This window comes from Capra hircus, chromosome 14 (assembly GCF_001704415.2).
Source record: "Capra hircus breed San Clemente chromosome 14, ASM170441v1, whole genome shotgun sequence".
Taxonomy (NCBI): domain Eukaryota; kingdom Metazoa; phylum Chordata; class Mammalia; order Artiodactyla; family Bovidae; genus Capra; species Capra hircus.
In genome coordinates this window covers 39,193,971-39,220,148 of record NC_030821.1, presented here as the reverse complement: position 1 = coordinate 39,220,148, position 26,178 = coordinate 39,193,971, and the positions used below count along the sequence as shown (strand labels likewise).

At 39.7% G+C, this 26,178-nt stretch overlaps 1 protein-coding gene across 1 annotated transcript in view; it reads left to right on the top strand.

Moving 5' to 3' along the window:
* The window catches only part of STMN2 (stathmin 2), a 58,410-nt gene extending 33,173 nt beyond the window's left edge, over positions 1-25,237 (top strand). The window contains exons 3-5 of the mRNA XM_005689118.2: positions 1,212-1,384; positions 15,304-15,495; positions 23,888-25,237. Of these exons, the coding sequence (XP_005689175.1) occupies positions 1,212-1,384; positions 15,304-15,495; positions 23,888-23,947 (425 nt within the window). The 3' untranslated portion in view covers positions 23,948-25,237. The remainder of the gene's footprint in view (positions 1-1,211; positions 1,385-15,303; positions 15,496-23,887) is intronic.

Below are 26,178 nucleotides of genomic sequence, written 5' to 3'. Positions count from 1 at the left end.
ACAAGAAACAGGGGGCTGAAATGAGAGGGATGCAGTCTGGGGATGAAAATCAGAAACACTCATCTAAAAAAGAGATAGAGAGTTGTCTAATGAGCTTTTTAACATCAGTACATTTCATTAAGCTGTAAGATGTGTAATTGCACTAATGTCCTAGCAGATGCTAGCTGTCACTCTATTTTATTTTATAAATTATATTTTTATATTTTGAATCATATTATGCATTTATTTTCAGGTTTTTTTCCCATTGAATTATTATGCAATTATGCAGTTATTGAATGTAAATATTGTTCAAAAGTACAGAGTGTATAAATTAGATAACCACCACAATGCCTCTTCCCCCCTGGCTCCTGTCTACAGCGGGGGAATGATGAAGGCATTCCAAGTAGCAGCAAAGTTCAAGCAAAGGCATTACCATGGGACTCTGCCTAACTGTCTTCATTAGAGTGTAAGCACCTTGAAGACAGGGGCTCCCATGCCAGTGTCCTCCCCAGGGCTGACGTTATGATGCTTGATGGCTCAGACCAACAGCCACACTGAAGGGCAAAACAGAAACCAGTAGGAAACCCTGCACATTAGCCTTGAATGGGTTGAATATTGTGTTGGCCAAAATGTTCGTTTGGGATTTTCAGTAACATTGTACAGAAAACCGCAAACAAACTTTTTGGCCAACCCAGTATTTCCAACCATTCAGGGAGCTCTATTGGTTTTAAGCCAGCTCCTTCCTGTGATTCCCAACCATAGGATTAGGTGTGAGAACTGGAGAACTTTGCTATTTTCCTCATTAATGAGTTTCCAACTATGTTTCCAGATGTTTCCAACTAAGGTGATTTCCCAAAAAATAAATAAACCTTAATCTGAGCTACTTGATTTTCATATGAGGCTCGTGTTTATTCAAAAGGAAAATAAAGTTTAGTTTAAAACTGAGTCAGGCTAACTTTTTTCTGGGCATGCCTACCATGCTTTAACTCCCTATGGACAGTGTTGAATTTCCTAACACTGTAAGTATTTGATCAGTTAAAATAGATCCTTAAATATACTAAAGAAAGAGGTCTTATATGTTCAAAACAAGGTAGAGCAAATGATCACATGTAACATTTTATTCATCTTCGTCAGAATAACAAGGCCTCTTTTAGCTGCCAGAGTACAAATTATTTAAGTAAATGCACGCCTGTGTTCTGGATGCTTAACCTTCTCAAATATTCATCTCTCAGATATGGAAGTGAAGCAAATCAACAAGCGTGCCTCTGGCCAGGCTTTTGAGCTGATCTTAAAACCACCATCTCCCATCTCAGAAGCTCCACGAACTTTAGCTTCTCCCAAGAAGAAAGACCTGTCCCTGGAGGAGATCCAGAAAAAACTGGAGGCTGCAGAGGAAAGAAGAAAGGTAACTTTTCCATAGGTTTTTTGTTTGTTTGTTAAATTATGAAACTATAATAACACATTTATAGGAGACTTGGGAAATAGAGGGCTTCCCTGGTGGCTTAGGCAGTTAAGAATCTGCCTGCAATGCAGGAGACCCAGGTTCAATCCCTGGGTCAAGAAGATCCCCTGGAGAAGGGCATGGTTGCCCACTCCAGTATTCTTGCCTGGGAAATCTCATGGACAGAAGAGCTTGCCCCTGTCCCCTAGGCTTCAGTCCCTGTCCTTGAAGTTGGTTAATCCAAGATCAGTATGCTGTCTGGAATCTATGAGTATCTTCCTGTACTCATATCTAAGCCTTGAGGGCATTTTTTCGCTTTTTTCCGTTGGTCTTTATTTGTATCCAAGAGCTTTTTCTTACAGAACTAAATCTTTAATTTTCCACAATCGGCTGAATAAAAAAAAAAGCCAAGGGTATTAAAAATGGAAGACATTCAGAAACCCCAAGGACCACGTACATAGAGACAGAAATTATGCTTGAATATGGGTGTACCAGTTTTGTGATTATGGAAGTCCATCCCATCAAGATGCTCTTGATTAATTCAAATGAAATTACTATGTTGTACTTTTCACTGACTTTATCATGGGACATTTTTAGAACCATGTCATTTAGAATATGCTGCATGCATGCTCTTAGGATGTGACTGGGAATGGCATTTATAATAATTTTAAATTTCATTTAGATGCTTGTAAAAAGTCAGCCAATAAATTAAATACTTCTGTGTTGTATACCTACAAAGAAAATGAAGATGGCACTTTTCGTAAAAACTAAATTCTCTAACAGGGAGTGCAGAGCAAACCCAAATGTGTGTGTGTGTTTATGTGCTTATATATACCTACATATTCACACAATCACACAAATGCACACACTTACCTGTGCGTGTGTGCTGTCGCTCAGTTGTATCCAACCCTTTGAGACTATGGACTGTAGCCCTCCAGGCTCTTCTGTCCATGGAGTTCTCCAGTCAGGAGTACTGGAGTGGGTTGCCATATATCATCAAATAATAAGAGTTAAAGATTGTAAATCCTAGATTAAATTTTCTGAACCCAAAACTACTTTTTGTCTTAACCTTTATAGTTGGAAAGTCTTCCTATATTGTGTAATCCTGATCACAATTTCAGTTTTTACTCATGATGTTCTCTTAACATCCAATGAGTATTTCTTTAGATATTATTTATCTATTTGGCCAATTGCTGTTGTTATACAGTCGGATTTCAAAAGGAGGAAACTAAGTGACTAACCCAAAATATATATACAGGAAGTTGTTTTAGAAAAATTTATGACTTTTTGCTGTCATTTGTAACTTTGTTCTCATAGTAAACCTGTATTAATGTAATTACAGTCCTTCAAGTCTGTCTCCACCAGATATTAATGACGAACTACAGTAGTAGAGAACATGTTACAGTCAAGGTAATTTAAAGTTCTCCAAAGCATTGGCATCTTATAGGTAACAGGTATAGTTATAGGACATAGGTTGAAATATAGGGATGCTATGACTTGATTAGAATTCAAAGTCATTCACTGAGCTGAAATTGAAAATTAGAGATGAAAATTCAACATCATGGTTTAAGGTGTTACTGGCATATTTAATTAGAAGGAAAATATTAAAAGAAAAAGAACACAGAGATGACCAAAATTAACTGGATATTCTCATAAAGTTCCCTGAGTTAACTAATTACTGATTATGGTAAAATTCATGTACCCTGATGACAATAAGTTATCAACACTTTTACATTTAAACAATTGAATTGAACTAGAAATTGTCTGAGTGACTAAAAGACATCTACAAATGTAATCTTTCAACATTGTGACACCCAGGAAAAATGTTCTTTGGAGCCCTTTAAAAATCAGCATTCCGTCACATTTCTGCTCTTATTAAAATTTGCAAGGCAAAAAAATATTATATAGATTACATCCTGGTAGTGGAAATTAGAAGAAAATGTAACTAATTAACAGGAAGTGCCAACTTAAGAAATCATTAAGTGATTTTTTTTTCTATTGGGTTGTGCTGACTTAATTAGCACTCATTTGAAGAACTTCTAATTCTCTTCAAAGACCCTTTAGCAAGTGCATATATCTCGGTAACTGAGGGCAAACATATAACCGAAACACCAACTCAAAGCAGAAGGGAGTATGGGACTAAAAACCAGCTTGATCCAGAAGATCGATATTTCTTTTTACATTTTTCTTTTCTTTCTGCAACTAATTGGTTTCAATATCAAGGAATTTTTGTTTCAGTCCATCACAAATTATTTTTCTCACAGATCAGCAACTCCAGCAGAAAGAGAGCTTCACTTTCCTAATAGTTCTAACAAAAGTTATAGAACTGAGTCTCAGTGACCTGTCCTGGGTCACATGCCCAACCCAATAAGATGGTACTAAAGGAGGGGGCTTCCCTGGTAGCTCAGCTGGTAAAGAATCTGCCTGCAATGCAGGAGACCTGGGTTAGCTCCCTGGGTTGGGAAGATTCCCTGGAGAAGGGAATGGCTACCCACTCCAGTATTCTGGCCTGGAGAATCCCCATGAACAGAGGAGCCTGGTGGGCTACACTCCATGGGGTCGCCAAGAGTCAGACTAAGCACAGCACAGCTTTCAAGTATAGCAGACTCTTCATGTGGTCCACTGGAGAAGGGAATGGCAAGCCACTTCAGTATTCTTGCCTTGAGAACCCCATGAACAGTAGGAAAAGGCAAAATGATAGGATACCAAAAGAGGAACTCCCCAGGTCATTAAGTGCCCAATATGCTACTGGAGATCAGTGGAGAAATAACTCCAGAAAGAATGAAGGGATGGAGCCAAAGCAAAAACAATACCCAGTTGTGGATGTGACTGGTGACAGAAGCAAGATCCGATGCTGTAAAGAGCAATATTGCATAGGAACCTGGAATGTCAGGTCCATGAATCAAGGCAAATTGGAAGTGGTCAAACAAGAGATGGCAAGGGTGAACGTCGACATTCTAGGAATCAGCGAACTAAAATGGACTGGAATGAGTGAATATAACTCAGATGACCATTACATCTACTACTGCGGGCAGGAATCCCTCGGAAGAAATGGAGTAGCCATCGTGGTCAACAAAAGAGCCTGAAATGCAGTACTTGGATGCAATCTCAAAAACAACAGAATGATTTTGGTTCGTCTCCAAGGCAAACCATTCAATATCACAGTTATCCAAGTCTATGCCCCAACCAGTAACGCTGAAGAAACTGAAGTTGAACGGTATTATGAAGACCTACAAGATCTTTAGAACTAACACTCAAAAAGATGTCTTTTTCATTATAGGGGACTGGAATGCAAAAGTAGGAAGTCAAGAAACACCTGGAGTAACAGGCAAATTTGGAATGAAGCAGGGCAAAGACTAATAGAGTTTTGCCAAGAAAATGCACTGGTCATAGCAAACACCCTCTTCCAACACAAGAGAACACTTTACACATGGACATCACCAGATGGTCAACACCGAAATCAGATTGATTACATTCTTTGCAGCCAAAGATGGAGACGCTCTATAGAGTCAACAAAAACAATACCAGGAGCTGACTGTGGCTCAGATCATGAATTCCTTATTGCCAAATTCAGAATGAAATTGAAGAAAGTAGGGAAAACCACTAGACCATTCAGGTATGACCTAAATCAAATCCCTTATGATTATACAGTGGAAGTGAGAAATAGATTTAAGGGACTAGATCTGATAGATAGAGTGCCTGATGAACTATGGAATGAGGTTCGTGACATTGTACAGGAGACAGGGATCAAGACCATCCCCATGGAAAAGAAATGCAAAAAAGCAAAATGGCTCTCTGGGGAGGCCTTACAAATAGCTGTGAAAAGAAGAGAGGTGAAAAGCCAAGGAGAAAAGGAAAGATATAAGCATCTGAATGCAAAGTTCCAAAGAATAGCAAGAAGAGATAAGAAAGCCTTCTTCAGCGATCAATGCAAAGAAATAGAGGAAAACAACAGAATGGGAAAGACTAGAGATCTCTTCAAGAAAATTAGAGATACCAAGGGAACATTTCATGCAAAGATGGGCTCGATAAAGGACAGAAATGGTCTGGACCTAACAGAAGCAGAAGATATTAAGAAGAGGTGGCAAGAATACACAGAAGAACTGTACAAAAAAGATCTTCACGACCCAGATAATCATGATGACGTGATCACTCATCTAGAGCCAGACATCCTGGAATGTGAAGTCCAGTGGGCCTTAGAAAGCATCACTATGAACAAAGCTAGTGGAGGTGATGGAATTCCAGTTGAGCTGTTTCAAATCCTAAAAGATGATGCTGTGAAAGTGCTGCACTCAATATGCCAGCAAGTTTGGAAAATTCAGCAGTGGCCACAGGACTGGAAAAAGTCAGTTTTCATTCCAATTCCAAAGAAAGGCAATGCAAAAGAATGCTCAAACTACCGCACAATTGCACTCATCTCACATGCTAGTAAAGTAATGCTCAAAATTTTCCAAGCCAGGCTTCAGCAATACATGAACCGTGAACTCCCTGATGTTCAAGCTGGTTTTAGAAAAGGCAGAGGAACCAGAGATCAAATTGGCAACATCCGCTGGATCATGGAAAAAGCAAGAGAGTTCCAGAAAAACATCTATTTCTGCTTTATTGACTATGTCAAAGCTTTTGACTGTGTGGATCACAATAAACTGTGGAAAATCCTGAAAGAGATGGGAATACCAGACCACCTAACCTGCCTCTTGAGAAATCTGTATGCAAGTCAGGAAGCAACAGTTAGAACTGGACATGGAACAACAGACTGGTTCCAAATAGGAAAAGGAGTACATCAAGGCTGTATATTGTCACCCTGCTTATTTAACTTATATGCAGAGTACATCATGAGAAACGCTGGGCTGGAAGAAGAACAAGCTGGAATCAAGATTGCCGGGAGTAATATCAATAACCTCAGATATGCAGATGACACCACCCTTATGGCAGAAAGTGAAGAGGAACTAAAAAGCCTCTTGATGAAAGTGAAAGAGGAGAGTGAAAAAGTTGGCTTAAAGCTCAACATTCAGAAAACGAAGATCATGGCATCTGGTCCCATCACTTCATGGGAAATAGATGGGGAAACAGTAGAAACAGTGTCAGACTTTATTTTGGGGGGCTCCAAAATCACTGCAGATGGTGACTGCAGCCATGAAATTAAAAGATGCTTACTCCTTGGAAGAAAAGTTATGACCAACCTATATAGTATATTCAAAAGCAGAGACAGTACTTTGCCGACTAAGGTCCGTCTAGTGAAGGCTATGGTTTTTCCAGTGGTCATATATGGATGTGAGAGTTGGACTGTGAAGAAGGCTAAGCACCGAAGAATTAATGCGTTTGAACTGTGGTGTTGGAGAAGACTCTTGAGGGTTCCTTGGACTGCAAGGAGATCCAACCAGTCCATTCTGAAGGAGATCAGTCCTGGGATTTTTTGGACGGAATGTGCTAAAGCTGAAACTCCAGTACTTTGGACACCTCATGCGAAGAGTTGACTCATTGGAAAAGACTCTGATCCTGGGAGAGATTGGGGGCAGGAGGAGAAGGTGACGACCCAGGATGAGATGGCTGGATGGCATCACGGACTTGATGGACGTGAGTCTGAGTGAACTCCGGGAGATGGTGATGGACAGGGAGGCCTGGCGTGCTGCGATTCATGGGGTCACAAAGAGTCAGACACGACTGAGCGACTGAACTGAACTGAAGTAAAGGAGGACAGAGGGAAATGATCGTTCTGTGGTGAAAAGTGCTCTTCATATGATGTGGTCAGAAAAGGCCTCTTGAATGTAAGGACATTTGAAAGGAAGCATGAAGGGAGTGAGGGAGAACATTTGAAAAAAGGCAGGAAGGTAGGGAGTAAGCCACATGACTCTTTTCTGGGGCAGAATTTCAAGTAAAGAGAATAGTAAGTGCAAAGGTCCTGAGGTAGCAATCTGCTAGGACTGTTCTGGAAATAACACAGAGGACAGAATGGCAGAGCAGAAGGAGCAGGGGGAGATGGTAGGAATTGAGGTCAGAAGGCAGCATTTTTGAAGACTGACTTCAAATGAAAAAGGAGGTCATTAGAAAGATAAAAACCAGTTCATTCCTTGTGAATCACAGCATTTTTACAGAGAAATGCCTACTTTAAAAACCTGAGTGACTAGAAAAATGCTTTTAGATAAATAGAGAAGACATGAAAGTATTCTCGATGTGAAAAAGGGCTCCCAGAGGTGAGATTGCAGGAAGTCTGTTTTCAGGGCCATGGATAGACCTAGCAGTTTGAGCTAGTGGACTTGGGTAAGGAGTTGGAGAGCAGTGAGGTGAGATTGTGGAGGGCCTTGAATGCCAAGTTAGGTGCTCAAACTCCACTTTATGTGAGAAATGAGGAGTCACTGACAGCTTTCAAAAGTACACAGATGTCCAACCTAGCTAGTGACCAGCAACATTTGTTTCGCCCTAGTTCATTTCCTTTCCTACAAGCTAAAAGTTTGTAAAGATTCCGCCTGCCGAACAGGACATTTAAATAGGTATTAAACAATTCCTTCTGTCATGGTTATGATCAAAGCAATCTATCAGTTCAGTTCAGTCACTCGGTCATGTCTGACTCTTTGCGACCCCATGAACTGCAGCACGCCAGGCTTCCCTGTCTATCATCAGTTCCCGGAGCTTGCTCAAACTCATGTCCATTGAGTCAGTGATGCCATCCAACCATCTCATTCTTTGTTGTCCCCTTCTCCTCCTGCCTTCAATCTATAACTACCAATTAATACTACTGAATATCATAAAATAAGCATTAACTCACTACACTGACATAATTCTACCTCAAAGTAAATATAGACACAAAGGTGAAATATGATTTTTGATATGGCCTTTAAAACAAAAAGGCTATGAGACCTCTCCCCCTCCATTAGGCTTCCTTGGTGGGTCTCCTGCACTGCAGGCAGATTCTTTACTGCCTGAGCCACCAAGGTCCCCTACCCACTCCAATAAGCTTGCCTGGAGAATCCCATGGACAAAGGACCCTGGCAAGTTATAGTCCATGGGGTCACAAAGAGTTGGACATGACTGACCTATTAACATTGGTACTCATTGCTACTCCCCCTCCATTGGTACTCTTGAAAGATTTGCTCCTGGCACCTGAGTCAAGGGATCACATCTGGGAAGCGATGACCTAGGCTGTGCTGCTGGAGACTGCTGGATTTAGAGCTGGAGGGCTGCCTCTGGGGCATCTCCCTGTGGGCTCAAATTCACTTTGTGTTCAATGCTTTGGCGGTTTCCCCAGCTCCTCACTCCATCTGTTGATATGGCAGCACTGCCCATCTGGTCACTACATTAAACGCTCCTCCCATCAGGTCCCTCTGAACCAGAATTAATGCTCCATTGGTGAGCTGATAGAAGATCATTATAAAAGAAAGAAGTCCTTTTCCTGATTTTTTCTTCCTTCTTTGATTATCTCTGAGAATCAGTATTCATCCCCATCCAACCACATTACCTCATGAAGTCAACATAAAGCTCATTATTTGAAGTTAAATATTCCATCCAGCAGCTTACCCACATGGATGAAATGACATGAACATTTCAGTCATCTATCCGTCCATCCATTTATTTATTTACACAGCAAACATTTATTTAGTGAGAGGCAACAGAGCTAAGTCAACCCTATGTCCCAGTTGGCCCAGGGCAACTCCAGCTTATTCCTGCTGTGTAGATATCAGTATTGTCTCAGTTGAGTATCAGGATCTCAGATTAGACAGTAAATTATATGATTATTGTAAGCCAAGCATAGTGTTTAAGAATATCTTTTAAAACATCATGGTTAAGAACGCATGGTTAAGAGAATGCCTTTGATCAAAGCCTGGTTTCACCACCTAATGGTTGTGTGACCTTGGGCAAGTCACTAATCTCTGCTTTATTTTGTCCATCTGTAAAATGAGACTAACAATAGGACCTGCCTCCTGGAGTTACTGTGTGATTTAGAAGAGTTACTCCACATAAAGGCATATCACAAGCACTGTGAAAGTGTGAGCTACTTTCATGTAAAAACATATCTCATTCCCAGCCTCACAAAGATGACAATCTAGTAAACTCATGATTTTATAAATTTTCTCATTAACACAGATATTGAAATGTTACATACATTTCGTGACTATTTTTAAACATTATAAAATACCAGTTATCAAACTATAAGAACAGTTTGATAGGTAACATATATAAATAGTTCAGCCTAACTAAAAGTAGCTTGAAAAAGATGGATATTATGAAAAAATGATGGAAATTTAAGGAATTGGATGGCATTGATAAATCCCATGACAACATAGATTAACTTACAAAGAATGCTAGTCAACCACTCCAGTAAACTATAACTGGCACACTGACCATGTCGGCACTATCAACTCCAAACTCACTGAACCTCTGAAAGAAAGTCGTGTTGCTTATTCTTAATAATATGGCCTCAAAGTGGTCATTTGTCACCAAATCTTGCCTCTTCTGTCTGTGGGTATCTCATATTGCAGACAGCAATTCAAGTTGAAGTCAGAAAAAGAGGGGTGCTTTGAATAACAATGGATTGTGACTCACAATGGATTGTGAGTCATAGTGTTAGCTTATTCACAATTCAACGTTCAGGAAGCATTCTGCTCCTTAGAGAACATAACACGTGCCCTACAGACTCTTCATGCATATTATCCCCTCCATGTAGAGTGCCCCCCTCCCCACCTTCTGCGATTCTTTTCCTGGGAGTTAACCACAGTGAGTGCATTACAGAGTCTGGCAAAGGGCTCATTCTAAAGGTCTTTGTATTTTAATCATTTTAAATTTTGTCATAAACATCTGATTCTTCTATGCAAATTGAATAGTAAACCCTCTTGTTTTACATAATTATATTCAATCATCATATTTAATGAGGCTTTATCTGTGACTTTAGCTAGGTTAAGACTGTTTTTTCATTGTTAATAGGAAAGCAAATAATTAGATACACATCCTCTAACCTACTACACAAAAGCACTTAAGAACTAGGAGATCTAATATCTGATAAATGGTTCTAGAAGGCAAGGAATAGTAATATAGCCAAATGATGCAAGGGGACAGGAACATAACAAGTTAGAAATATGTTTACTTCAGAGCATGTAGAGAGACACTAGCACTCTCTAAACTATAGTCTTAAATCTCCTCTGTGTACACAAAGTAAAATGAGTTTTATTACACCACTTAACTCAAATTTATCTTCCATTTCATTTATATAGTAATTAAATGCTTATACTCAGTAATATAAGAAATGGTAATGAACCTCTTTGGAAAATTATATAGTTAAAGTGTTCCTAAATGCACAATAACTCTGCTCACTATCTCATTATTTTTCCCTTCACATACCTCTCTTGTAATTATTCCAGTGGTACCGAGTTCAGTGTGAGGAAGTTTATGCCTTGAATAGGCCGTTCATCATTAACAAGCCTCCACTATTACAATAGCGATATGGAGACCATCCGTCCCTTCATCTCCCAGAACATCATGCTGGATGTCTTAGTTCTATAAATACTTTGCCTTGACATTTGCATTATACCAGCTGATCATTATCATGCCCTCATTTTCTACTTCCAAATTTTTGTGACCTTCAACATTAGGTACGTGCTATTCAGAAATGTTTCTCCAGGGTCAGATCTTTTTCCCTCAAGCAATTTATTTTTAACAACTTTCAACAAATCGCGCTTCTCCAGCTTCCCCATCAGGCAATCAAGATTCCTTTCTGCCAATGTGCTCAAGTGAGAAATAAGACAAGAATACCCACTCAACCAGGGCTTCCCAGGGGCACCAGTGGTAAAGAGCCCACCTGCCAATGCAAGAGACATGAGACGTGGGTTCAGCCCCTGGGTTGGGAAGATGGGTTGCCACTCCTCATGGAGGAGGGAATGGCAACCCATTCCAGTATTCTTGCCTAGTGAATCCCCATGGACAGAGGAGCCTGGTAGGCTTTAGTCCACAGGGTTGCAAAGAGTCGGACATGACTGAAGCAACTGAACACGCACACACACACACTCAACCGTGTAGCAAAATCTACACTTCTACTGAAATTAAGGAAAGTGCTTCCACTTTTGGGTACTTGATCCTCACACTCATTCATGTCATGTTTTAAGGCAGTTCTCTGAACCAAATGCTTATTTGCTCCTTGATACAAATATTAGAATCAGAACTAGCAAGGCTGTGACTGAGAGATTAAGCTATATTCATGAGAGAAGCAATTTATCCCCAGGAGTAAAGTTAGAGAAGTTATTCCGAATGCCGGACTTTGTAAGGAAGAATTATGACTTTCTGCAGCAATACAGTTCCAGAAATCTTAGAAACTGAGCTTGAGGCCCTCAGGTCTGTTAGCTCCATGAAAGAATTTAAGAGTTGAGTGTTTATGAGGAAGGATCAAAATGGGGAGGAAGACGTTTGCTCAGTGAGGAATTCTCTCCATAATCATCTCATCCTATATTTGAAACATATATAATTAAGAGGTCCTACGAACACCTCAGTGGAGGCAATGATGGCTATAACAAGAGAGCGGGCCTGAAGGGCCGCCTGGCCCAGCTTGGCAGGCCTACTTCATTTAGCAGCAGCCTCACATGAGAACGCTCTATTCTACCTTCTGCTTCTGTTTCACCCCATTAATTGAACTAGAGAAATGCACTTGACACCTAGGCTGGGTAATCTCATTTAGCCCCAAGACTGCAAAAGTACTAATGCTGTTAATTGAGGCATTTCAGACTAAGCCAAATGCCGCACTCCACTCAGGGCAATAAGCCTCCCTCCATTACTGTTCATGGGCCCTGTGGGAAAGTGTCTTCACACAGACCAAATGTGTCCCATTCCGGCAACCGAGTTGAAATGGAATGTGTTGCTCTATTACCCTTTTAATGCCAAAGCCTTCTCTTCTCCATCCTATTCCCCTGCTGTCTCCTGGCTGCTTTCTACTCTTTCATAAAAGAAAATTAAAAGTACAATTGTAAACCTCAACCTACAATGCAATTTCACAAAGTTCCAAATTTTAAGCATCTGAAATTTAAAAATGATGCAATTGCCTCTTGAAAACTATTAAAACCAGAAATTACACAGTTGCCTCTTGATAACTGTCCGTGGTAACTCTCTCCATGAGAAATGGATGCAAAAAGTCCAGGTAGATCCTCTCTGGGCAGCGCTGGAAGCTCTGATCTATGGGAGGAGGTGGAGGGGAAAGGGACTTACTAACTCACTGAGCAGAAGGTTCACGTATCTACTGCCTTCAGCAGCCTTGGCTGATGGACTTTGTTGTCAGAGGAATACAATCTAAAAGCACTGCTGTAGTGGATTTTGAAGAGTTAAGCTTTGTTTTGCTTTATTTTGATTGATTGGGTTTTCTTTGATTTCCTGAAGCTGCCACATGGTTTTCTGCCCAATACAAGAGAAATGTAAGGCCCTAAATCAAGGCAATGGCACCCCACTCCAGTACTCTTGCCTGGAAAATCCCATGGACGGAGGAGCCTGGTAGGCTGCCATCTATGGGATAGCACAGTCGGACACGACTGAAGCAACTTAGCAGCAAACTTATCTCTCATTCTCGGATACATTGCATCCGAGTTTTGTGATAAGCCAGACTACAAGGTTTTCTGGACTGGAGGTTATATAGATTGAATGAATGTTCTGAAATGAAAAATCCAAGTCGTTTCCTCTTACTTTTTTGTGGTGCTTCCTTAACTGACAGTTCCTATCAACACAGCCCCATTCAGTGCACTGCAGACAAGGAGTTGGGGAAGGGCTGACTGGCACCAGGAGGACACCTGCCTCCACTAACTGGTGATAACTAAAGGAATTTGAGCAAATATCCTGAACATGTGAGATAGCCAAGAGTCTACATTTGAGTTTAGTTGTAGCAGGAAGTTCAGTTGCCATCAGCTCCAGTTACAAGTGTGTTTTGAGTTTTACTTTCAATAATAATGGCTGCCATTTGCTCAGCACTCACTTACTCAATATGAGACACTGTGCTGAATACTTTGCAAACATTTCATTTGATGCTGGCAAAGAGTCCTATGAAATAGGTACTATCTTTACCAATATGCAAAAATAATAATAATAAATAATATAAAATATAATAATATAACAATATAAAATATAATAAAATAATAATCCCATGAAGACTTTTCTCAGAGAGAAACTTGAAACACACACGTTTACCCAGTTTCCCTTGCCCTGTGTCAATTCTGTAATCCTGGTAGCAAGACATAAGCAAAATCAATGCAGGATGTTTTACCAATAGTCCCACCTAGAGTCAGGAGGATGAATAAACTAGAAAATATTTTTTGTTTCTTCCAGAAGAGTCCCATTAGATCTTGAATTTCTATTAATATTTTTATCATTCTTCATATTAGATTTTTACAAGCTTTAACAAAGCAAGAATGAAATTGGGTCTACTGAAGATGTCAGTGAAACTACTATGGGGTTAAAACAAAAAGTGCGGCTAGTCCCCAAAACTGTCTGTTTAATGTCCAGTGAGTCACTAGACATATTCCTGGTAAATGTCAAAATAAACACATCCGCAAAGACTCTTAAGGTTATATGATTTTACTATTCCTGTAGAATTTTATCTGAAGAGAAGTTTCTTCCCCTCTCAGACTTCATATCTTTAATACATCAAGAGCTCTCCAGTAAAGTCCCACAACCACTCCCATTAACTGAAATGTCTATTAATGTTTTTAATGGCAATCAATACTTAGCCCATGGAATATTTTTTGATCTACTGTTGTTTAGATATTCACATTTACAATTACTCCTATGAAAGTTCACTTCAGGGGACCAATTGATCCCAAGGAATTATCCCAGAATGATGGATGTGTAATAATTTAGTCTTAAACCTGAATAGTTCAGTCTTGGGTAAGGCTTCTCTCAGCTGCTTGATTGTGGAGGAAAAGATGAATGTGGAAAGATGTTAAGGTATCCACGGTAACCAACACAGGACTGAAACACAGGCCTGACACCAAAGCCCATGCCAGTTTGTTTTTCAGAAAGTAGTCTGAACTGCCTGCATTATAATCACAGGGGATGCTTATCAAAAATACAGATTCCTGGGTCTCACCAAGGAACCATAGAGTTAGAATCTCGAGGTGGATACTAGGCCTCTGCGTATTTACCAAGCACCCCTGTGATTCTTAACATACAGAACCATTCAGCTTCCTGATGCTGCGGGAGAATTACAGTGCACAGAATGTGGGGGCTGTGCGGGAATGGGGTACACAGGGCTCTGATGATTCTTCTGTAATCCCTGAGCAATCTCAGGGTTTCAAAGATGACCCATGTGGCTTTGGCATGTTCAAGACGGGTCCATAAAAGGACTTTCTGTTGTCTGTGGCCACATGGCCATAAAGTTTGCAGTATTCACAAGTCTCCAAAGACAGTTTGGTGCAAGGGAAGAAAGGGTGGAGATAGGCATGGAATAAAACAAGAAAGTGAATTTGACAATTTTACCAGGGAAAGTTGAAAGATCAGCAGGGCGGAGCCTACAGCTGATCGAAACAATGAGGCAGGGAAAAGATGGGAACTTGCCCCAGTCCTCAGCTAGTTTCCACAGGCTTCCATGGATGTTGTCATCCACTGATTGATTACAGCATTCCCTGTTGCATAAACGCTTAGCAGCAACTCATTAAAACAAGAACAAGAACTCTTCCAGCAGGGTTAAATGCTTCTTTAAAAGTCTGTCCAAAAGACTCACAGCTGAAAATTCAGCTCACCACTATTCCCAACTCACTGATTCTATAGAAAACTCAAAGTTGTGAAGATGAGAAGGGAATTGACAATGACGCTCAAGGCTAGAAGCACTATTCATTTGAAAAGAATGCTCTTTTGAATCAGTGGACCATTGTTCAGCCAGGTTTGTGTCTGGGTGATTCTGAGATGGCTGTGTCTCTCTTCCCCAGTCTCAGGAGGCTCAGGTGCTGAAACAGCTGGCGGAGAAGCGGGAACACGAGCGAGAGGTCCTCCAGAAGGCTCTGGAGGAGAACAACAACTTCAGCAAGATGGCGGAGGAGAAGCTGATCCTGAAGATGGAACAAATCAAGGAAAACCGTGAGGCGAATCTAGCTGCTATTATTGAACGTCTGCAGGAAAAGGTAATCGTAACAGAGAACCGAGCAGGTGCACATTCATTTGCAACACACAGCGAGTGAATTCTCAAATACCCGGCCTCAGAGACTTAAACTCCGCTGCAGATGCGGAAGGCACCTAACCCCATGGGCAGTGCCTGTCGCTCTGCAAGGTGATTGAGGCATATAAGTGTGACTTACAACCGGAATTCTCTCAGGGTTTCCAGTACTGAATAGACTGAGGGAGGCTGGTTCCTGCTTTTCAAATGTATGTGAGGCTTCAGTACAAATCTTAGAAGCTCACCTACTGGAAAAATATTAAATTGGAAATGTTAACTATTTTATATAAGCAATAATACATATCAATAATATAATGAACATTTTTAAAATAATATTATTATAAAACAATAATATAAAATAATATATTTAATATTTATTCTAATGTTTAATTAATATATAATATTAAATATGTAACTCATTGTTGAAATATATTTGGACATGTTTCCATAGGTTTGGAAAAATATATTTGTCAAAAGAGGACAGAATATTTATGAACAGTGGAAAGCCCTTGTAAGAAAATCTACATGGAAAACTGGGCTTTCCTTGTGGCTCAGTTGGTAAAGAATCTGCTGCAATGTGGAGACCTGGGTTCAACCCCCGGGTTGGGAAGAGCCCCTGGAGAAGGGAAAGGCTACCCACTCCAGTATTCTGGCCTTGAGAATTCCATGAAATGTATAGTCCATGGGGTCGCAAAGAGTCAGACACGACTGAGCAACTGAGCAAAAAAAAAAAAAAAAAACATGGAAAACTAGTAGAGGAAGTTCATTACCTCCAGATCTGGCACCCTGGTATTTTTTTTTCTCATCAATCTGAATATACGATGGCCATTTCCATCAATCAGGATGAGCAGTACTGGAGATCCTCTGGAAATTGTTCTCTCAGAATTATGATATCTTTTATTCAGGATAATTGTGAATCAACCTTCATCTCTCATCCTAGGCCCTTTTAAAATAAAGGCCTTTAAAATAAAATGGCATTGCTAGGAATGGGGCATGCTGATCTTATCCAGGATTGGCAATTAGACCTCTAATCCCAAGTGCAAGATTTATATCACTCCACGGCAATCCAGGAGCATTACTGTTTTTTTTTTAATTACACACACTCGAACACAGAGCACATCCTTCTTGATTTCAACTGTAAAAGAGGTCATAAAATTTGCATATTTAACTAGTATTTCCAGAAGTGTTGGTTTTTAATGGGCAATTTATTTTTCTCTGCATATTTATCTGCACCCACCCACCCCCTTCCACCAGCTCCTTTTTCTGTCTTACCACTCTCATCCAAAATCAGGCTCCTCCATACAGACAAACATACATTCATATGTATATGTCTGAATACATACAGTTTGTCCTATAAATATTCAGCCCATGGAATTCTTAATATTCTTCACATCAAGCTGCAGAATCTCCATGGGTGGGACTCAGGCAACCATATTTTTTTTAACTTTCCAGATGATTCCAGTATGCAGCCAGGTCTGAGAACTAGTGGTTTGTAGTCTATTCTGATATAAATCTCAGCTGACAGCATTCTATCTTGTGCTGAATTATGCAGCTCACATCATATGTAAGACCACATTTTCCCTTATTCCACAGCTAGTGACACTTTTCAAATCTAACAGACCCTCTGACCAGTGACAGCCAAGATCTGTTATCTTTCCAGTAAAGTGGAGATACTCCTTAGAGAATACCAACTTTCCTTCCATTTGATATATTTTAAATACACTGTTTTTTGTTTGCATATGGTATATGTGTTTGTATATACTAACACTACTTTCCTTTTTTCTAAAATAAAAAGTGAATTTTTTATTATGGCCAATATCTAGCCTGAATGAAATTACTACAGTGAAGTTAGAACCTTAAAAAAAAAAAAGGAGTCAATAATAATACTGAAAGTGTATGAAACTGCCAATATAACATAAGCTCTTCTGGAATCTCCCACATCAAAAGATGATCATTACTGAAATGGTACCTCTTAGTAAGTTGTCATGAGGTGACCACACTAAGTACCTTTTATACATTTTAATTGCCCACCCTTTTGACAGTCTTCCCTGGCCCTACCAATTAGCCAAGAGATGTGATAAAATTCCACATGAGGTTTTGCAACAATCTGCCTACCACCCACCACTCCAGTATTCTTGCTTGGAGAATCCCAGGGACAGAGGAGCCTAGTGGGCTGCTGTCTATGGGGTCGCACAGAGTCGGACACCACTGAAACGACTTAACAGCAGCAGCCTACCACCCAGCCCTCAGCCCCCCTCCTCCTTAGTGAGGTGAACTGAGTATTTGAACAGAGCCTGTCCCTCAATGGTGGCTACAATGGTGTCCTCCGTGTCATTCACTCATGAATTCCCACAAACCTCTCGGAGTCCCAGCCATATTAGCTCAAAGCCTTTATGCTCGTGTTAGTTGCTCAGTCGTGCCCAACTCTTTGCAAATCCATGGACTGTAGCCCGCCAGGCTCCTCTGTCCATGGAATTTTCCAGGCAAGAATACTGGAGTGGGTTTCCATTTCCTTCTCCAGGTGATCTTCCTGAGCCAGGGACCCAACTCATGTCTCTTGCATCTCCTGCATTGGCAGGAGGATTCTTTACCGCTAGGGAAGCCCCTCAAAGCCTTTAGCTGAAAGCCTAAACCAAAAGCAATTCCAGTTGCACTTTGGAACCTCCTGACGAGCTCTTTTAAATGAGAGCTTCTAATGTAACCATCTGGGGCAGAACCCAGAGATCAGCATTATTTTCAAAGCTTACCAGGAGACACTAGTTGGACATGAGCAACTCAATGGACATGAGCAAACTCCGGGAGATAGTGAAAGACATGTCTGCAAAGAGTCTGACATGACTTGGCATCTGAACAAGAAACAACAACAAAGTAGACACTTGTATTGGCCAGAATTAAGAAACTCTGAGTTAAAGGCTTCTTAAATGTTTTATTTTGTTGTCATAAGTTATCTTGAAATCTTTTCATCTTTGTTCCATGAAAGTGTTCTTTCTTCCTCCAAAGAATAATGTTACACTCTTTTTTATATATATTACTATTTGTTTATTGAATAAATGAGCAACTATAAAAATATAAAAGCACCAACATGTAAGTAATATGTAGGGAAATATTGTGTCTATATGGTTCACCACTGAACACACAGCACCTAGAATGTTGCTTGACACAGAGGAAGAACTCCACAAATATTTTTGAATACATACATACATACATACACATCAATGCATACATACATAATTTAGCTCATGGTCCTTCTTCTCTCTCTGTTCTTTTCCAAGGATTCCTCCTGCCTTCCACAATTTCTACTATCTCCTGTATGAGAACTTACCCTCATGATTATTAATCATTAGCTCAAGAATTGTTAATGATAATAAATGTAATTGTAATGATGCTACATTTACCAAATGCATATTATGACACATATTAGCTTCATGCTCAGTACAGTTTTGAATGTTACTCTCTCTCTAAAATTTCCATTTCTCTTTCCTTAGCACTACATCTTAACACTCCCACTTATACAGAAAAGACTCAAGTGACAAGGGTGTGAACAAAAAGATACCTGTGCCACAAAGACCTACAGTAGGCTGATATGTTTTTGTCACTCAAATTGATATAAACAGTCATGCCCAGGACACAATAATGTAACCTGGGGATTATGACAAACACTGAGGTGATATTGAAAATGTTCTTATTCTTTGAATTTCTATTTCTAAAAAAGAGGGGGAGGGGGAACACCATGCAGAAAGGATAAGAGACTCTTTCTCCCTCACCCAACACTTCTTTCTTCCCCTCATGCACTAGACTATATCCCTCAGAAAGCTCACCATTTGACACATTAGGCACCATGAGTAGTAGCAGCTTTGTTATCAAACCCAACCAGGAACTGGAGTGAATAGTTAATCATGAAAAATCAGTTAAGGTAGATCTAATCATTTTAACGATACATATATTCATTAAGACTTCCCCAGTGGCTCAGAGGTAAAGAATCTGCCTGCAATGCAGGAGATGTGGGTTCAATCCATGGGTCTGGAAGATCCCCTGGAAAGGAAATAGCAACCCACTCCAGTATTCTTGCCTGGGAAATCCCATGGACAGAGAAGCCTGGCAGGCTACAGTCCATGAGGTTGCAAAAGAGCTGGACATGACTTAGCAACTAAACAACACAACGTAGATGATAGCTAGATTTAGGAGACACGATAAGGCTCATGGCGGGAATGGGGACTACTAACTAACTAGCAGGTCATTTAAGAGGATTTCTACTGAATCTTGTTCAATTCTTCCAATTCTTCATGGTTTCAAAATTTTGCAGTCATTCACTAGCCAGTGCCAAGACCTCCCAGCCTGAAACTTTGTAACAAATACTGAAGGAGTTTTAGGTGTTTAGGAGTGAAGGAAAAAAGAAAGAAAAGAAAACAGACTTCCTTGACAGCTACTATACCTTATTCAACCACAAAGTATAGAAATGAGACACTGTTTCAATGTAATTGATACTTTGACCTCTAACAATGGATGAAAGGTCAAGTGAAAGCATTATAGTTACTATTTTAGTGATAATGGTGTTACTGATATGACTTAATTTAAAAAGATAAAAAGTTTTTTAAGAGAGTAAGATTCTGTGATTCTTTATCTCAGAGATAATTTTGGTAACATATAACTGTTTAGGTAGAGATTTCAACCATTATCAATTTCCATTTATTGTAACCTTTCATCCTTCTCATCTGATATTTGGGTTTTGGGGGCATTTTTTGTCATTCTGACTCATGAGTGACATCTGTGTAACTATTTCCTACAGAATATGTCTGATAAATGAATCATAAAAGGAAAAAGAGGATTAAAACTAACCGTCATTGATTTCTCATTGTAAGCCAGGTATTTGGCACATACTATGGAATTTAATTCCAGAAAGAAATACTATAATCATCCCCATTTCACATCTAAAGAGCCCAGTACGTAGAGAAATCAAGCCATTTGGTCAAGATCATAAAGCTAAGGACATCAGAGTCTGAACAAGTCTCTCTGACTCCGAACGTTTATGCTAAGTTAAAACTGTAACTTGTGCCGACTCTGCACAGTAAGCAGACTGGATTGAATTTGGCAATAAGGAGTTCATGATCTGAGCCACAGTCAGCTCCTGGTCTTGTTTTTGCTGACAGTATAGAGTTTCTCCATCTTTGGCTACAAAAAATATAATCAGTCTGATTTCAGTATTGTACATCTGGTGATGTTCATGTGTAGAGTTATCTCTTGTGCTTTTGGAAGAGGGTGTTTGCTATAACCAGTGCATTCTCATGGCAAAACTCTGCTGGCCTTTGCCCTACTTCATTTTGTACTCCAAAACCAAACTTGCCTGTTACTCCAGGTATCTCTTGACTTCCTACTTTGGCATTCCAGTCGCCTTGCGGATGTTAGTTCTAGAAGGTCTTGTAGACAATTACAAGACAAATGTTGTCTTGTAGACAACATTTTGCTGATTGAAAAACCAGACTATGCTGAAAATGACAGGCCCACTCCATATCTCCGTTTGATTCTCCCACATTTTTATATGGAATTGCATTACAATTTTAAGTATATATTTGATGATTTGAATATAAAATTTTCAAATAATAGATTTACTAAAATATGCAAAAATAAACAATATTTTTCCTAGGAGCACAGAATTTAAATTTCCTGTTTTTCTTTTTTCTTCAGTTCACAGATTATATTTGTTCTCTCCTATGTCAAAATCTATTTCTTTACAACTAATTTTTTAAGTTGAGTAAGAAGTGTGCTCCAAAGTAGCCTAATAATATTAATTATAATCTTTCCTGTTATACTGTAAATTTGGGTTTATGTGAATCTTTAGACTTGAGGCTGGTTTTTTTCTTAGCATAGTGATGGTCTGGGCTTTTTCTCAATTTTCGTCAGAACTGAGCTCTTACTAATTAGTTTCTTCCTGCATGAGAAAAAGATTTCACAGCATCTTGTTCCTCATCAGAGCAGAATAAAAAGAAGGAAGAGTCAGCTGCATCCATGCTAATTCCCCCATGACATTTCCAAACAGGACATGATTTCTCTATACATGCTTTTTTCCCCTTCACTTCATGGCTTTTGAATGCAGACAAAAAGCTCATTTAAACCAATTACATAAAATTGCTTTTAAACTCTTTCTCTAGAATCAACTTGCTGCTTTGTGTAATCCTGTATTTTTGAAGAAAGTGTGTGGCTATATATATTTGCCTATTTCTCCAAGAACCTACATTTGTAAAGACACATTTTTTTCCACACAACTATAAAATTTTCTCTGCTCGCTCACACTAAGACTCCATAGCAGTGGTTGAGGGGTGGGGTTGGCTGCAGAGCCAGGCTCTCTGAGTTTAAGTCTCAGCTCTGCTACTTGTTGGTTATGTGATCTTGGGCAAATGACTTAGTCTTGTTGTGCCTCAATTTCTTCATCTGTAAAATGGGAACCATAATAGAGTCTCCATCACAGGACTGTTGTGACGATCAAGGGAATTAATACAGGTAAAATCTGTACTTATGCAGAACTGGTACATGTTAAGTGACTAGTAAATGCTTAGTGTTATAAAGAACCTATAAGCAAAAACTTCTTGAGATCAATAGAGCTTAATGATAAGATTTACTTTATGGCTGGTCAAGGTCATTGCCTCTAAACTAAAGGAATTTGTGGAGCTACAAGAAATTTCTGGAGCTACGGGGGGAAATAGCAATATAAATAATATTCTAAGTAAAAAATAAATAATAATAATAATTATCATTTTCAATTTGAATTTAATAAACATTTAGCTCCTATAATAGGCAAGGGGCTAAATTAAAATTGAAAAATACTAATTATTATTATGAACATTTATTTTTCTATTTAGAATATTAGTTATATTTACCAACACTTACTTAGCCCCTTCAATGGACAAGGGGCTTCCCCAGTGGCTCAGTGGTAAAGAATCCCCCTGCCAATGCAGGAGATGTGGGTTCAATCCCTGTTTCAAGAAGATTCCCTGGAGAAGGAAATGGCAATGCACTCCAATCTTCTTGCCTGGAAAATGTTATGGACAGAGGAGCCTGGTGGGCTACAGTCCACAGGGTGCCAAAAGAGTCAGACATAACTTAGAAAATAAACAATAATGGGCAAAACCATGTGCTCAGAAGAACAATGTACTAAAAATAGCATTCCACATTGTCTATCAACTCCCTCCTCTGAAAGATTAGTTCCCGGTCAATTTAGTACCTCAGCTTCTCATGTAAACAAACATTCATTGATCATATACTATATGCAAAACACTCTTCTGGGCCCTGCAGATGGAACAAAAGTGAAAAAATATAGCCCTGGCCCACAGGGAACTTCTAAGTAAGCACCTGTCAAAGAGAGCAGATGAGACAGGAGCAGCAATGCCCAAAGTACAGGTTAGAATAAAATGGCTGCCCCGTGAAAGAGATTTATGCACATCCACAAGGGGAAAGTGAGACAGCTTTCAGTCTCATAAAAATCTTCATGAAGAAAGAGGATTTCTTCACTACAAGGATTTAAAGAGTCTTCTCCTGATGGATGGAGATGAAAGACTAGGAATCTCAACAACTGAATATCTCATTGCAATTCCATTAAACCAAGAAATCAAGTAGGTGTAGGAAAAGGGTAGAGGGTAAGATTGGAGAGGTCATTTGGACGGCTCAAGTTTTGAAAGACTTTGTTTAATTAAGGAGTTAAGAATTTAGGAAGCATGCATAGGGTCTTCTTCCTACAACTCATCCTCCCAAAGTGTCCATTGGCAATTATAAATCCCTTAAAGCGTTAGAGAAAAGGAAAAAGACCATCAAAAATCACAGAGAAAACAGAGTGCTATTTTATTGCTATTCTGATGATTGATACAGTCCTAATTAGTCAAAATTTTAGTCCTAATTGTCAAAATTCTCTTAACCATATGATCGTTTTGTCGTCATTTTAATCAAATACAGTGGCAAATTTTTTAAGACAGACGAGACTGTATAGTATTTTATTACTGTTCTCTAAATTTAGACAGTAGTCCTGAGAGTCAAAATTCTCTCAATCAAAAAAAAAAGAAGAAAATTGTCTTAATCATGTGATCTTTTGGTCACTATTTTAATCAAATACAGGGATAGTTTTTTTTTATAGACACTATTAGTCTTCCATGGTCTTCTGTGACATGACGCTTATTGGTTGCCATGTTTTACTTTCTTGCGACATGAGAAGGTTGTCTGCTAAAGGTAGACGCTAAATGGGAAGGAGATGGGGGTGGGGGCGGAGGAGCTACTTTCTGTCAAGCGCGTAGTATGTAAATTAGTGGGCGGGCTCTCCTGCTTCTCTGTGGACCCGGAGGCCCATGATGTCTATTCTCAAATGTGGTGTTTTTCAGGAGCGGCATGCGGCGGAGGTGCGTAGGAACAAGGAGCTGCAGGTCGAACTGTCTGGCTGAAGCGACGGAGGGTATGGCACGCCCCACCATTAGTAAATCCCCCTGCCTATATTATAATGGATCATGCGATATCAGTATGGGAAATGTATGACATGGTTTAAAAAAGAACTCATTATAAAAAACAAAAAACAGAATCAAAAATAAAAAAAAAATCAATGCGGTCTCTTTGCAGAATGTTTTGCTTGATGTTTAAAAAATACCTTGGATCTTATTTTGTAAATACTTACATTTTTGTTAAAAAATACAAGTATTGCATTATGCAAGTTATTTCATAATCGTACATGCCCTGTAACAGGCTTTCGATGTTGTGTCTTTCCACTCAAATGAATTTGCTAGGTCTGTTCTTTTGGAAGCTCCCCACGTCTGACTCCATTCCCTGCCCTTTACATTCCAACAGAAAAATGAGGTCAGTAGACAGTCTTTGGTGCTAGAAACCCACCATTGCCTAATGACCTAGACAGCTTTGGACTTGACTGAGGCCATACTTAGATCACTGGTATTATAATTCCACACAAACCACCACATTTGTTCGCTCATAATCTACTAACTGCCTAGAAACTACAAAACCAGGCTAAGTAACACCACCACTCATAGCAATTACTTCTGCTTCTACTGGATTATGTGCTACAAATGTGCTTTGGCTTTAGAAAGGGATGGATGAAAAAGACAGATCTGAGATCAATCTGGGTAGAAGCAAAAAGCTGAACCTTTAAAAGTGCTGAACACAGATCCCAACCCAAATGGTTCAAGCAGCCGTGAAATCGCTTTTCATGAAGTGGGCTTAATTCTCTAGTTTAAGTTCTTTTGATGGAATGAATTAATGTGTCAGGTGGCTTATTTGTGGATGCCATGATTGATGATGTTCCTTTTAAGCTCTTACCTATAGTACAAGTACATGATGCTACTGAATATTTTTCCACTTGGAAACTGTGAGCTGGTCGTTGCATTCAAACATACACGCAAACACAATCAAAAAACACTGCGGATTTTCACTTAAGCTGGTCTTTCTTCCCCAGTGTGAGGCAATCCTGCCTATTAAAAAATTTTAAAAAATTACTCCATCTGTGAGGGCTGATGCAGTCGAGGGGGCTAGGCAGGGCGTTTGTGCCAACTAAGAGAATCACCAAATACCCACCGTGAGTACCTATCGCAGTTTTGAAGTCGTTTCTCCCCCCAACTCCCAACTCCTGAAGGTTGCTGCCTGCATACTTACTCTTCATTAGTGCTATTTTCCTGTATGTCATTGTGAGCAAGCTGTGATTAATAAAGAATTGGAGTTCTGTGAACTAATACAGGTTTGGTCTGTTCTCTTGCCCTTCTGTGTGTCTGACCCTGGAGTTCAGATTTTACTAGTGTGGCTGTTGGATTAGACAGTCTCAGAAACAGACAGAAATTAGAGTTTGAAGGAGACCAGGGCCCCTGCTGATTCACTTCCCTTCTAGAGCAGCAGGAAGCATCATTTTTCTCTCTCCCTCTGACAGCCCAACACAGCAGGAGAAGTCTTCAATCTGTTTCCCTTGAAACCAGTCAAGATTGAAGGAGACACCACGGTTTCAGACCAGTAAGTCTACGGAAGAGACTCCCTCTCAAAGCACTTGGAACGTTCCTGGCACAGCCTCATGTTCTCCCACACGGCCACTGGACACCTTCCGCAGCCTGTTAAAATGCAATTTCCCCGCCATACTGCTGAGTTTTGCACTGCCAATAAACATGCTGCACACATGGACACAGCAGGGGGCCTGTCAGTGACCCAGATGGATCCTGCAGGACCAAAGGAACCATGTCCAGTCTTAGCAGAGAATCATAAATAATTGAAACCACACAGACTTATGAATAAGCAAACTGGGCTGTCATCCATAGGCGTGCTAACCTGCCAAGCTTAAGGTGGAGGCCACCTGGTCCCTATCTTGAATATACTTTATTTGTGGGAATCTAATACTGCAACCATTGAAACACATCCTTAAAAATATGAATTCCATGATCTCCCTTTGGGAAATCAGTCAGAGCTTCTGGTGAGCAGAAAATAAGCTGTATTTTCACAGTGATACTTTTTCCTTATTTATTTGCTATTTTTTTTTCACTAAAATCCAGTTTGATCTACAATCGTATGTTAGTTTCAGGTGTCCTACATAAAGACTTGACATTTGCATGCATTATAAAATGATCACCATAGAAAGTCTAGTAACCATCTGTCCCCATATAAAGTTATTACAGTATTATTGATTGTTTTC